The following is a 14,243-nucleotide window of genomic DNA, read 5'->3' as shown; positions in this document are numbered from 1 at the left end:
GCATCATCTGCATGTGCCCGACAATTACATCATTGCATGTGCCCGAGAATTGCATTGTGCCCGATATTGCATGTGCCCGGAGATTGCATTGTGCCCGATATTGCATGTGCCCGAGATTGCATTATGCCCGAGATTGCAGTATGCCTGAGATTGCATTGTGCCCGAGAATCGCATCATCTGCATGTGCCCGAGATTGCATTGTGCCCGAGATTGCATTGAGCCCGAGGTTGCATTGTGCCCGATATTGCATGTGCCCGAGATTGCATTGTGCTTGAGAATTGCATATGTCTAAATAAACTCCAAACAACCTACAAGTATTAACAGATGCCCGAATTACAGATACGCTTTCTTTACTCATTGCTCATATTCCTAAGGCGTCATGGTCTAAAGGCATCATTTTTCATGGCCTACGGACATCATATCATGGCCTAAGGATTTACTTTTCTGCTTATCATGATCCAAAGGTGTCATAGTCTAAAGGCATCATTTTCATGGCCCGCAGACAACATTTGCATGACCTGAGGATATAAATTTTGTGTATCATGGCCCTAGACATCATAGCCTAAGACATCATTTCATAGTCTTATGGCAAACATCATGGTCAATATGGGAAATTGCATCATGTTTAGCTCTATCGTTTGTTTGATATATTTGCTCTAATAATATTACAAGCTACAAATTTGCAGAGACCAACATTTTGCAGGCGAGATCAATCTCTCTTTCGGCTACGATTATCGTGCTTACATCTGTCACAACAAAGGCCCTATCAATTTCTTCGCTACTCGTATTACCGTTTTCTATTTAACCCTTGGCTACTCATTTTACTGCTTCTCATTGGATTCTGTACTCTTAAACTGGAAAATTGCTCCGTCATGCTCTCCTCGCTACTCTAATCTTATCCTTTCAAGCAAATATTACTCTCGTTCGTATACCGTACTGCCCATTCAATTCTTAGGAGTTTCGTCGACACCTGAGTCTAGAACTACACACGACCTGATTCTCGTATAACCAGAGATATGTAGGCGGCTTAATACCAAAGTCTCGGTCGTACCCCTTTTCAACCCCATATCATTTCAATTGATCCTACTGACATCTCTCGTCGGTCGGACAAAATCGACTACTAAGTCAACATTGGTTGCCCGACAATTCATCCTTCATTTTCAAGCAACCAAGGGGCAGCTGTTGACACCCAATTTTGACCGACCTTTACCCTTTTGGGAATGCTATTCGATTAAATACATTTTTTAAAAATATATTTCTTGTATAAAATTTTAGTCGATTTTGTCTAAAAATTGTATATTTTAATACGCATGCTTTATGAAATTATCGTAAATATTATTAAAATATTTTTAAAATTATTAGTAAAAAAAACAAAATAATTATTTTATTTCAAATGTTTTAAAGTTTAAGTGATTTTTATTATATAAAATGTTATAATATTTTGCAATACTTTAATTTGATGGCATTTCTTTAAATTCCCTCAAAATTATTTAAAACTTAGCCTATCTTACTCTAATTCCTTGCAATTCTAGCCATTCTAATTCAATTGTCATTTCAATTATAACCATATAGTTGATTGCAATTTTAGCCCTTTCTTATCTCAATTTTTCAGATCTCAAATATCCTCCTTTAATCGTAGCCGTCCGTCTAAATCATATCATCCAAGATTAAATCACATGCGTCTATTCAAATTTAAATCAATGGTCCGGATTTGATCCTCTTATTTTCCTATTTTACATCTAATGAACTCCTAACCCTAAATCTATTCACTTCACTCCTCCTCTTCTCCCTTGAAGAGCAGCCGCCCCCCCTCTTCCATCCTCTTCCGGCGAAGATCGACGGAACCAGCAAATGCCGGCGACGACGAATGACAAGCCATCCACTCCAGCCGGCGCAAATAGTAGCAGCAGCCAGAGGCAGTAACGTCTCCTTCCTCCTCTCTCCCATCTCTTATTTCCTCTCTTCTTCTCTCTTTCTCCCATGTCCCTTCCTTTCACTATTTTTATTTTGCAGGGACGAGGCAGCAAACACCAGCGCCGGCCAGCAGCTGGCGAGGACATCCACCAGTGACCAGCAAGCACCGGCGAGATCCAGCAGCCAGTCGGCTGCCTCTTCTCCCCTCTCTTATTTTCGGACAGCAGCTCCGAACCAGTGAACAAGGTGAACTTCGGCGGTGCTTTTGAAAGTTTCAAGCTAGTCAAAAGACGGATCTTTAACAGATCTGTCGGGGTACATTTCTTTTAAATCATTATCTCATCTTTGCAATTTTATTCTTCTTCTTATTTGTAATGTGATGAAAGTTCTAGGTATGTTTGGTGTAGAAGTTATTTTTAGTCCTAAAGGTGTACTACTAGTTAAAACTTTTAGATTTTATAAATTGTTTATGTGTGATATAAAGTGGAAGTATAGTCTCCTTCATGTGGTTGCTGTTCTTGTTTGCTTAGCTTATTGTGTGGAAGTTTTCCCTTGTATTTGTAACATTTACCTAGACTATTGATCTCTTAGTTAAAATTGATAAGTTGGTTGTGAAATCACCGGTTCTTGAGATGTCTTTTTTTTATTTACCTCCCATAACGTCATTTAATCCCCTAATTGATGCATGTAGTGGTAATAATTTTGTATGTTAAATTGAATATTGGGTTTGCTACTTGAGTTTAGTTTGATTCCTTGGCAGATTGCTCTTTTCCTTGTTGTGAAAATATTATAAAATATTCCTTGAATTGTGTTTTCTTCCTTTAATATAATTATTTTTATCCTTGCCTAATATTGATTAATTGATACTAAGGTAATTTTTATGGTATTGTGCTAATCCGGACAGATTTCGTGTCTCTTGGTAAGGTAAATTTTCCTTATTATTTTATTTAGTAATGCTAATTGATCTTAATTGGCGTAATTGGAGTCTAGTTGATTTTTTTTACTTGTCATATTTTACTAAAATTATATTTGATTAAGCAAAAATAACTTAAAATAATATTACTTATTTGGTGAATAGGGAAAAATATTTAATTGATCCTTCTTGCCATATATAACTCTTGATTGTTGATGTCATAATTTAGGCTTCATTATTTTGGTAAGAATCCTAGTTTCTCTCTCTTTTTTTTTTAAAAAAAGGATGACAGTGCATATATAATTAAAAAATATTCTTTCCTTGACTAGTTGTTTCTTTCCTCTAATTTATATATATTATTAACATAGTAGCTTCCTTAATTAACTTTCTGTCTCTTACTTGCTTATTTTTGGTAAAATTCCTACTGTTTATTGAATTATATGGCTTTTTATATTTCCTTATTTTAGAAAGCAACGATAGTCAATTGACCCCGAAATATTTCTTTTCCTTTGTTATGTGCCCTCCCTTTCACTATATAAAGGACCCCTGCTCTCACAAACTAAAAAAACATCCTAACTGGCTCACGCTTTACTCTTGAATATATAAAATATTGCTCTCTACTCCTAAAAAAGAATCAAGATTCCGGTGAATGTTCTAAGTGCTTTTTTTATTCGATATTACTGTGTTCGGGTCTAGTATCAGATTAAGTTCATCTGCATTGCTGATAACTATTTTCTGCTTAATTGGTTAGTTCTCTTCACTAGTGAAATTTTGTTTTGCATTATGCACGATTGTATGTTTAAAATAAATAAGGGAGTCCTCCGGTTTAGTTTTTCATATCCCTTTCTCTTTTCATGTGTGATCTTATATGTTCTATTACTTGTTCAAAAAATTCATGTGTTTTGCTATGAATAACTTTTATGTTGCTATCTATATGGTTATGATCTTGTGTTTGGGTATAATTCTGTCTAACAGGTTTCGAACTTGAAGTTTTCAAGTTGAAGAGTCGCTTGGTTAAGATATTTGGATGGAATTTTATATTTTGCTTTAATTTAATTTTTTGTTGTTTGCTCCCATTTGGTTCTGTAATAATCTTGTAATAACTCTCTAAACTCTCTAACTCTATATGAATAACTTGGGGATCGTCTAAGGGGGAGGGGGATATACGTGCTAACTGTTTCTTTATTTATTTATTTTCATTTTTTGTATTTTTTACGTGCGATTGTTCTAAAAATCAGTCTATATTCGCTTAGCTATAAAAACTAGGGGAAATGTATTATAACGACCGACATAAAATCTAGCCTTTGTGAGATTGTAATTTTTGTTTTATGCTTAATCTGAAATAAGTCAAATATGTAAAATTTAAGAGTTAAAATTTAAGAGTTTGCCTCCATACTAAAATCAGGAAATATGCTTACGGGATAATATTCATGTTATTATCTATGTCTATAATTTGTTATATCTTTAACATGCTCTACTAATCTTTTAGTAGTTTTATGTACGTCAGTTAGTTTTAAATAATTAGATTATAATAACTTTTGTATGTTAAATTCAGATTCTAATGATCTTGGTGCTAATAAAATTATTCAGACGTTAATAATTCTTTATATGGTAATAACTTCTTAGCATGTCCTATCACTTATAAGGTACCTATAAGAATTACTTTCAGCATATTAAATAATTGAAACAAGTCTGTCTTGAATAAATGACATTTGTTCTCTAATATTTGAGAAGTATAAGCATAGTAAAAATAAAGGTAGAAAGCATGCCTATAGGATCTAATTAATTTTTTGATATATTTTGGGGCTTAGCAATCACGCATATAGGTTTAAACTTTGTTACATATTAGATACATATCATGCCTATAGGGTGTAATAAGTTGCTTAGAAGAAATAGATGTCATGCCTATAGTTTTTTGATAACATTTTTAGTATGTTTACAATTAGAAGTCATGCAATTAGGACTCACTAAGATCATTGTGTTAATTAACCAGATTAAACAACTTTTAGCATGATAACAGTTGAAACTTTTGTTACGCATATTTCTGCTAGTTAAGTAAAATCAATAAACTATTGCCAGCATGCTAAATTGTTCTAATATCTGTTGCCCGATTAAATGTTGCTAGAATTGATAATTTCTACACTATTTTGCTGCCTAAAATCAGCTACTAAATCAGCTTCTGTCTCTAATAAACTGTTTGGTAATTAAAATAATGTTTTTGCATTAATAATAGATATGCTACTGCGTCAAATTTTTTCTGCACCTGTTATCATCGTTCTGCCCTATTTAATAACCGCTTTTGCATTTGTGTCAATTTTCTGCCCCTCTGAAATTTATAAAATAAATCGTTATAATTATGTTGTCAATACATGTTTGTATGCACACACACTTAGCATGGATCCTTTCACTTTCTCTGTGTTTGCTAGCATGTCTAATAAAACCTAGAGGCCAATATGAGATTTACGTGCTAAGTGTTGTCCTATTTGTTTAACTTGGTGTCTAGGTGGGCCTATTATATTTTATTTTAGTCTATACCCACCCTAATAGTAGTCCAATGCCTCTTGGACCTTAAGCGGGGACGATAGGCACCTTGTAGAGACGTTCAACATGCGGTGGTAGGGTAGGGGTAGTTTAGGCCCTATGGTGATGATGACATCAACTCGGTCCAAATGACAAACCTTGGTTTTGTCTGTCCCTACAAGAAACCGACCGAAATAAAGAAAGTCGAGTGCTAATCCTAAGTCCTTCAGAGTCTCCCTTTCCTTTTCTCCCTTTATTTGTTATGATTATTTGGGGTAGTTTAATAAAAATAAAATGTTTATTCTATCTAATTGTGTAATTTCTATTCCCTCGCTCATTTCTTTATTTATTATGTAATATTTATTTATTATATTATCACTTAGTCTCGCATGCCTATCTAATTAACTAAAATAACTAAAGCGCCCTTAATTGCTATCGCCTAGTTTTCGCATGCTTAATTAATTAAATAAATAATTAAAATGGCTTTAATTGTTTAATATTATTCATCACTTAGTAACCATGCTAATTAAGTAAATAATAAATGAATTGACCTTAAATGCTACTTGTAACCTCCATATATTGCATGAGACACGGCCGGGACCCACATTTGTGGACCTCGAGGGATGCCTAACACCTTCCCCTCGAGGTAACTTGAACCTTTACCCGATCTCTGGTTTATTGACCTTAGCTAGACTTAGTTAGGTTAGATAGGTGCCCTAATGCACCTTAATTCGTTAGGTGGCGACTCTTCATTTTCCAAAGCCCAAAAGAGTTGTTAGGTCGTGCACCAAAACCCGTTTTAAGAAAAACGGGGCGCGACACCAAGGTTAGTATTTCTTTCAAATTCTTTTCAAGCCTATGTTATGTTTAGCTTTCCAACTCGTATACTCGTACATTCAATGTACTGATGCCAGTTGGCCTGCATCGTCTTATGATGCAGACACAGGTAACTAGGATCGATATTCCGGCGCATCGTTGATCTAGTGAGCAGTTCAGAGTCTGTTGGTGAGCCTCCTTGCATTCCGTAGGATCCATTTCATTATTTTCTAGTTTAGTTCATTAGGATGTTGTGGGGTTTGTCCCAACATCCATCTCAGTTGTTTTTAGAGGCTTCATAAACAGTTAGATGTTAGTTCTTTAGTCTTTTCATTGTCATTACTCCATGTTGAGACTTGAGTTTGTCTTAATGGCTATTTGAATGGTCCTTTATAACATTCTAGTTTATTATATGATTTTATCTTTGTTGAGTTCAAGTCTTTCGTTGAGTTAAGTAAGTCAGGCCAAGTGTTTGCTTAGGGCCTACAATGGTCTTCGAGTGCCTGTCCCTCCCAGGGTGTAGGCTCGGGGTGTGATAAACTTGGTATCAGAGCACAGAGTTCAAGAGTGCTAGGGAGTCTATGTAGCCATTTCTATAGAGTCATATTTATATTCATTTCGTGCATTAGAGTTTGATCTCTAAAAAGTTTCCCTTTAATTCGTGCTTGCACGTATTTATAGATAATCATGCCTCCACGAAGAGTAGTCAGAGGTCTTTCTGCTAGGAGAAATGTCAAGGAGCAATGGGTACCTAATGCACTAGAAATGCAACTCCAAGGAGAAGTCACCAATGCTGAATTCCGTGAAGCTATCCGGATGTTAAGTCAAGTTGCGACCTATCAAGTTGGACAGAGAGGTAATCGATAGGAAGTGGCTGATACTTCAAGGATCCGCGAGCTTTTAAGAATGAACCCACCAAGCTTCACAGGTTCAAGTGTCACTGGGGATCCGCAGAACTTCATTGAGGAGATGAAAAGGTTATTTAATGTGATGCATGTTGGTGACGCGGAAAGGGTGGAACTCGCTGCATACCAAATGAAGGGTGTCGCTAGAATCTGGTTCTACAAATGGAAAAATAATAGGGATGATGATGCGCCAATAGTGAGTTGGGCTGTGTTTTAGAGTGCCCTCATGGGACGTTTCTTCACCCGTGAGTTGCGAGAGGCAAAGATAAGAGAGTTTCTCACCCTTAATCCGGAGTCTATGAGTGTTCATGAGTACAGTCTAAAGTTCACACAACTTTCCCGCTATGCTCCGGAGATGGTTGCTGACATGAGGAGCAGGATGAGTTTATTTATTGTTGGGTTGTCTCGTCAGTCAAGAAAGGAAGGCAAGGCAACTATTCTGATAGGGGATATAGACCTAGCAAGGTTTATGATCCATGTACAACAAGTTGAAGAGGATAAGCTGAAGGATAGAGCAGAGTTTAAGAATAAAAGGGCTAACACATCAGGGAACGAGTTCAAAGTTAAGCTTGCCTATTCTCAGGGTAGTATGGCACAAAGGGGTAGTAAGCCTCCTGCATGCACCAAGTGTGGTAGGAACCACTCTGATATTTGTCTTGAGGGTTCCACTGGTTGTTTCAAGTGTGGTCTGGGCATTTCATGCGAGGGTGTCCAAAGAACAAGCATGGAAATGGTAATGGGGGCAACAGAGCCCAGTCTTCTTCAGTTGCTCCACCAGACAAAATTGCACCTAGAAGGATTACTTCCGGTACTAGCGGAGGAATAAACCGCTTATATGCTATCAGCAATCTCCAAGAGCAAGAGGATTCGCCAGATGTTGTCACTGGTATGATCCAAATCTTTGACTTTACTGTTTATGCTTTGCTAGACCCAAGAGCGAGTTTGTCTTTTGTAACTCCATATGTTGCTATGAACTTTGATGTTATTCCTGAGCAACTTAGTGAACCATTAAGTGTTTCTACACTTGTTAGTGAGTCCATTCTAGCAGAGAGATTTTATCGTGATTGTCCCATTTTCGTAAATCACAAAAGTACCATGACTGATTTAATTGAGTTAGACATGGTAGATTTTGATGTCATTCTTGGTATGGACTGACTTCATGCCTGTTATGCCTCAGTTGATTGTAGGACTCGAGTAGTCAAGTTTCAGTTTCCAAATGAGCCAGTCTTAAAGTGGAAAAACAGTTCAGCAGTGCCTAATAGTCGTTTCATTTCGTACCTTAAGGCAAGAGAGTTGGTTTCTACGGGGTGTGTCTATCACTTAGTCTGAGTTAATGACTCAAGTGTTGAGGTACCTCCTATTCAGTCAGTTCCAGTAGTAAGAGAGTTTCCAAACGTCTTTCCAGATGATCTTCCTGAAGTCCCTTCTGAGAGGGAGATACACTTCGGTATAGATCTTCTTCTAGATACTCGTTCGATATATATTCCGCCATATAGAATGGCACTAGTAGAGTTGAAAGAGCAGTTAAAAGATCTCTTAGATAAGGGCTTTATTCGGCCAAGTGTCTCACCTTGGGGTGCTCCAGTCTTATTTGTGAGAAAGAAAGATGGTTCCCTTAAGATGTGTATAGATTATCTTCAGTTGAATAAGGTTATCATCAAGAACAAGTATCCTCTCCCAAGGATTGATGATCTTTTCGATCAGCTTCAGGGTGGTTTTTTTTCCCCAAAGATAGACCTCAGATCTGGCTACCATCAATTGAAAGTAAGGGAATGTGATATTCCCAAGACAGCATTCAGGACCTGTTATGGTCATTATGAGTTTCTGGTCATGTCGTTTGGTTTAACTAATGCACAGTAGTGTTCATGGACCTTATGAATAATGTATTTAAACCTTATTTAGATATGTTTGTTAGCGCCTTCATTGATGACATACTAATCTATTCAAGGAACGAAAAAGATCATGCTAGTCATCTCAGAGTAGCTCTTCAGACTTTGAAAGATAAGGAGGTATATGCTAATTACCTAAGTGTGAATTTAGGCTTGAATCTGTGGCATTCTTAGGCCATATTGTATCTGCAGAGGGAATTAAAGTTGATTCTCAGAAAATTGAGGCAATGCAGAATTGGCCTAGACCCACATCTCGAACTGATATTAGAAGTTTCTTGGATTTGGCTGGCTATTATAGAGGGTTTATCTATGGATTTTTTTTATCTATTTCATCTCCTTTGACCAAGTTAACTCAGAAGATAGTGAAATTTCAATGGTCTGAAGCTTGTGAGAAAAGCTTTTGGGAATTGAAAAAGAGGTTGACTACTGCCCCAATGTTGACCTTACCAGAATGTACTCAAGGTTTCGTGGTGTATGGTGATACGTCTAGAGTTGGTTTGGGTTGTGTGTTAATGTAGAATGACAAGGTTATAACCTATGCCTCCAGACATTTGAAAGTTCATGAGAAGAACTACCCAACCCATGACTTAGAATTGGATGCTATAGTATTCGCTTTGAAGATATGTCATCTGTATTTTTATGGTGTTCATGTTGATGTATTCACTGATCATGAGAGCTTTCAATAGGTGTTCACTCAGAAAGAGCTTAATCGATAAAGGAGGTGGTTAGAATTACTCAAAGATTATGACATGAGTATTGTTTATCACCCAGGTAAGGCTAATGTTGTTGCTGATGCCTTGATCAGGTTGGCTATGGGTAGTACCGCCCATTTTGAGGAAGATAAGAAAGAGTTAGCAAAAGATGTGCATAGACTTGCACGCTTAGGAGTCCGACTCATGGATTCCACGGAAGGAGAAATAGTGGTTATGAATGGGGGTGAATCATCATTAGTGTCAAAAGTAAAAGGCGAGCAAGACCAAGACCTATCTTGCTTGAATTGAAGACAAATATTGATAAGCAAAAAGTATTAGCCTTTGAATAAGGGGGAGATGGTGTGTTGAGACATCAAGGTAGGTTGTGTGTACCAATGGTGGATAGAACCCAAGAGAGGATCATGGAGGAAGCTCATAGCTCCAAATATTCCATTCAACCAGGCTCCACCAAGATGTACCGTGACTTGAGAGAAGTCTATTGGTGGAATAGTATGAAGAAGAAATATCCACGTCTCTTCGAACCCAGAGGAATTCCAGATCTAGGTACTAATCCTTTCTTAGTATTTATTTACAAGTTTGCATGTTGTTTTGCATTTGCTTGTGGGTGTTTGAACGGTATGTTTGATGTGACACCCTTAGCCTAGTAAGAGTAATCTCATTCGAAGACGAATGTTCCCAAGGAGGAGATATTGTAATATATCGCAACTAGAAAGAACTAGAAAGAAGTATAAAATCTGGAAATAGTTATTTTTGGAAAGTATAAGGAAATCTGGAAAATTTTAAGTAAGTTAAAGTGAGTTTTTGGTAAACTTCAAACGATCATAACTCCTAGCTCAGGATGATTTATATGTATTTCCAGATATGGTTGGAAAGCTTTTGGAACGATCTTTACAACTACGCCAAGATTGCGCTAATCCGAGTTTGTATGAGTGAGATATGCCCATTGGAGATTGGATTGTTCAAATAAGGAAATGTCCAATCTGGATTTTTGAAGGGTATTTCAGTCTTTTCCTTATCCAATTAATTAAATTCATTTTAGTGAATTAATTAATGGTCTAAACTGAATCTTATCAGTTTTATGCTTTTTGAAAAGAGTTAGGGTTTTAGAGAAGAGGAAAGAACAGGAGAAAAGAGAAGGAGAAGCAAGGAAATCGTCAAGTTCGTCGAGTTTAGCTTATGGATTTCGTCGGTGGTGATCTCTAAAAGGTATATGAGTCTCTCATAGCATTGGGTTCATTCACCCACGCGCCAAAAATATTTAGTTCAGTGAAATTCGTCCTAAAAGAGTTTGAAAGTTGATGTTCTTGACATGAATTCTTGAATTTGAATGTTGTTCTTGAATTGGGATGAATTGAGAAGTTTCTGAGTTTGTTACATCGCATTATAGAGTCGTTTCAAGTTAGGTACTTAGGTACAATTGTTGGGTATCTGTATCTAAAGGTAATTTGAGAAAAAGAACTGAGGTTGGGTGATTTGGGGCTGGAAAATGAAAAAGAAATTTCGTCGGACAAAATTTGAGTATGGTAGCGCGTCGTGCCACCTGTTCCCAGAATTGAAAATTTTGCTCCGCGTCACAGAGCTGACACGAAGTGTTCTGCCTCAAAAGATGTTTTCAGAACCAAAATTTAATTATGCCTCCGCGTCATGGACCCACCTTCAAATCTTGATTTTCGATCTTTTCTCATGTTTAGCTATCTAAAATCATTCCTAAACAACATGAGATCTTTCCAAACACCAATCATAATTCTTGAATCCATAATTCAATTCAAGGATCAGTTAAGAGTCAAGTCAAGAGCAGTTAAGATCAAAGTCAAGAGAAGTCAAGAGTCAGTAAGAGAAGTTCATTTCAAGTTTTCATAAGTCTTTTACAAACGTTTTAACTTTGTTTTAAGATTTAATTTTTGAGTTCAGTAAAGAGTAAAGCTTGAAGTTCATTTCTTTAAAAGTATATGGGGACTATGTATTCCCAAAGAGTTTAAAATGTTTTCACATTTAAACAAGAAAGGAAACCTCGATTTCCAAAGAGCCTTCGGGCTAGTTTTCAGAAAAGAGTAAATGCTTTCTTTATTAAGCAGGAAGGGAAACTTTGATTTCCAAGATAACCTTTGAGCTAAGTTTTTGCGCACTAATCTCAAATCACAGAAGAAGTATGTTTTTAAACATAAGAGCTAATATTATATTTTTGAAAGTAGTATTGAGCACCGATATGGGGATGCGAGTTCACACTAACTCAAGTCTCCATAGACTATGTAGCCATCATGGGTAGAAAAGAGTCATATGTTTTAGATGAATCCTTTTCGCATAGACTAGTGGATCCACTTAGTAGTTCAGCTCCTATACCACGGTAAGGTATAGGGTGGCCCGCGCAGCGTGGGACTAATAACGTTGTATCATCACTATAGTTCTTAAGTGTTGATTGTCGGTTAGAGAAACTCCCACAATAGTAATTTCATGGTTTCTCAAAGGGTTCTGCTTAGTATGGATGGGGGTATGGGACTTCATTCATGCATCGCACAAGTAGACTTTTAGAGGGATCATGATATGTCTTTTATGATTTTATGATTATGAGTTGACAACATGTTTTAAACAGTTTTCTTTTTCTTTATATTGCACTTGTCTTAAACTTCTTTATCATGAAATGAGTTCAGTTAAGTATTCATGAGTTGAGAAGAGCCAACGTAAGTGTTTCTTTCAGATCTTTTTCAAGCCTATGTTATGTTTAGTTTTCCAACTCGCATACTCGTACATTTAATGTACTGATGCCAGTTGGCCTACATCGTCTTATGATGCAGACACAGGTAACTAGGATCGACATTCCGGCGCATCGTTGATCTAGTGAGCAGTTCAGAGTCTGTTGGTGAGCCTCATTGTATTCCGGAGGATCCATTTAATTGTTTTCTAGTTTAGTTCATTAAGATGTTGTGGGGTTTGTCCTAACATACATCTCAGTTGTTATTAGAGGCTTCATAGATAGTCAAATGTTAGTTCTTTAGTCTTTTCATTGTCATTATTCCATGTTGAGACTTCAGTTTGCCTTAATGGCCCATTGAATGTTCCTTTATAACATTCTAGTTTATTATATGAACTTATCTTTGTTGAGTTTAAGTCTTCCACTGAATTAAGTAAGCTAGGCCAAGGGTTCGCTTGGGGCCAACAATGGTCTTCGAGTGCCAGTCCTGCCCAGGGTTTAGGCTCAGGGTGTGACACTCACAGGCCAATACTTGAACCATAGACCATCCACAGAGCCCTAGACGGGCAGTGAAGGGGACAACAATCAGTGTGATAGCCCATGTAAAGTCCCCCAGGATATACGAAGAAAAGACCCCTCCCATGAGGGCCTTAACAGCCTGTGTAAAGGTGGACAGGTCGTTATGACGCCCGTGTTGGGGAGGCAGAACCAACCCCTAAGTTGGCTTCCTCCCACGAGCCCCTAGATGGGTCGTGAAGAGGCAAATGACTCGTCAAGGTGGTCGTGAAGGGGCAAGGCAAAAGGGGGCCTCTCCCTAGGCCACTGGTCAAGGACCACGGCTGCCACAATGGCCCGTGAGGTCCTTGACGGCTTATGAAGTCCACCATCTGGTGGTTGCGTCAACTTTCAGGAACTTTTGGTTCTTCTCCTAATTATTTTATCTTGACACTATGTCGTTTTTCCCTTACCTTGAAGTCTTATAACATTGTATTTAATCCCAAATGTCCCCAATTGAAATCATTCTCTCAAATTTCCTATAAAATGAACAAGTCTTCCTCTCAAAAACAATTCTCTCTCTAGAAAGCTTGAAGAAGAAGGAATCAACCTAGGGTTTCAAGTCAATCCTCCAATTCCATCATTAAAGGCTAGCTTTTCACAATAAGGTATGATATTTTCAATCCTTAGAGCCCTTTCCTCCACGGAGTTCTCAGATTCTCCAATTTACAAAGTTAGAATTCCCCAATTGAGTTAGGATTTTGTTCCATGTCATGGGTTACTTTAAACATTGAGTTATTTGGTTGTTTTACGATCTAGAAAGCATGAATTTAGATAATTACATGATTTTATGATGAATCCCAATGAACCCATGTCCAATCCATGTTTTCGAGGTATTGATGCTTGAAAGTGGGTTTTGAACTATGAAAGGTGAATTACAGAATTATGCATGTTCTTCTAAAATTGATGCGATATGGTGTAGATTGCTTTAAGAGTAAAATCATATATGTTATTATTGGGGTTAATTTTTGTGAAAGGGCTGCTCACATAACTACTTCATGCATGAATGCGAAAGGTTTTATCACATAAAGAATTCTCAGGTTGAAAGGTCTTCTCACCTATAGTGAATTAAAGTAAGGAGCTATTCCAAGAATGGGGCAAGCGGCAATTACCCATGACCTCTAATGAAAGACAAGAGACGATTATCCATGTCACATAATGTAAGGACAAGAGGAAATTACCCAAGTCCCTTAAAGAAAGATGAATAAGAATAATAGATATTCCAAAGGATTTATGCTAAGAACCGGGTGGATAAGTGGCGATTACCCATGTCCCATAAACTATGTGCCAACATATGATTGTCTAGATAGATATTAGCTAGTGGATCCA

General features: G+C 37.2%; 1 protein-coding gene across 1 annotated transcript; it reads left to right on the top strand.

Annotated features, from left to right (window-relative positions):
- Positions 1–6,850: 6,850 nt before the first annotated feature.
- On the top strand, positions 6,851–10,603 carry LOC125877366 (uncharacterized). Its single transcript, XM_049558681.1, has 4 exons — positions 6,851–7,019; positions 7,092–7,264; positions 7,481–7,754; positions 10,530–10,603. Exons 1-4 carry the CDS (start codon positions 6,851–6,853, stop codon positions 10,601–10,603), a joined length of 690 nt encoding a protein of 229 aa, XP_049414638.1.
- Positions 10,604–14,243: the final 3,640 nt, after the last annotated feature.

The sequence above is a fragment of the Solanum stenotomum genome, chromosome 9 (genome assembly GCF_019186545.1).
Source record: "Solanum stenotomum isolate F172 chromosome 9, ASM1918654v1, whole genome shotgun sequence".
Lineage (NCBI taxonomy): Eukaryota > Viridiplantae > Streptophyta > Magnoliopsida > Solanales > Solanaceae > Solanum > Solanum stenotomum.
This window is presented reverse-complemented; position numbering and strand designations above follow the sequence as displayed.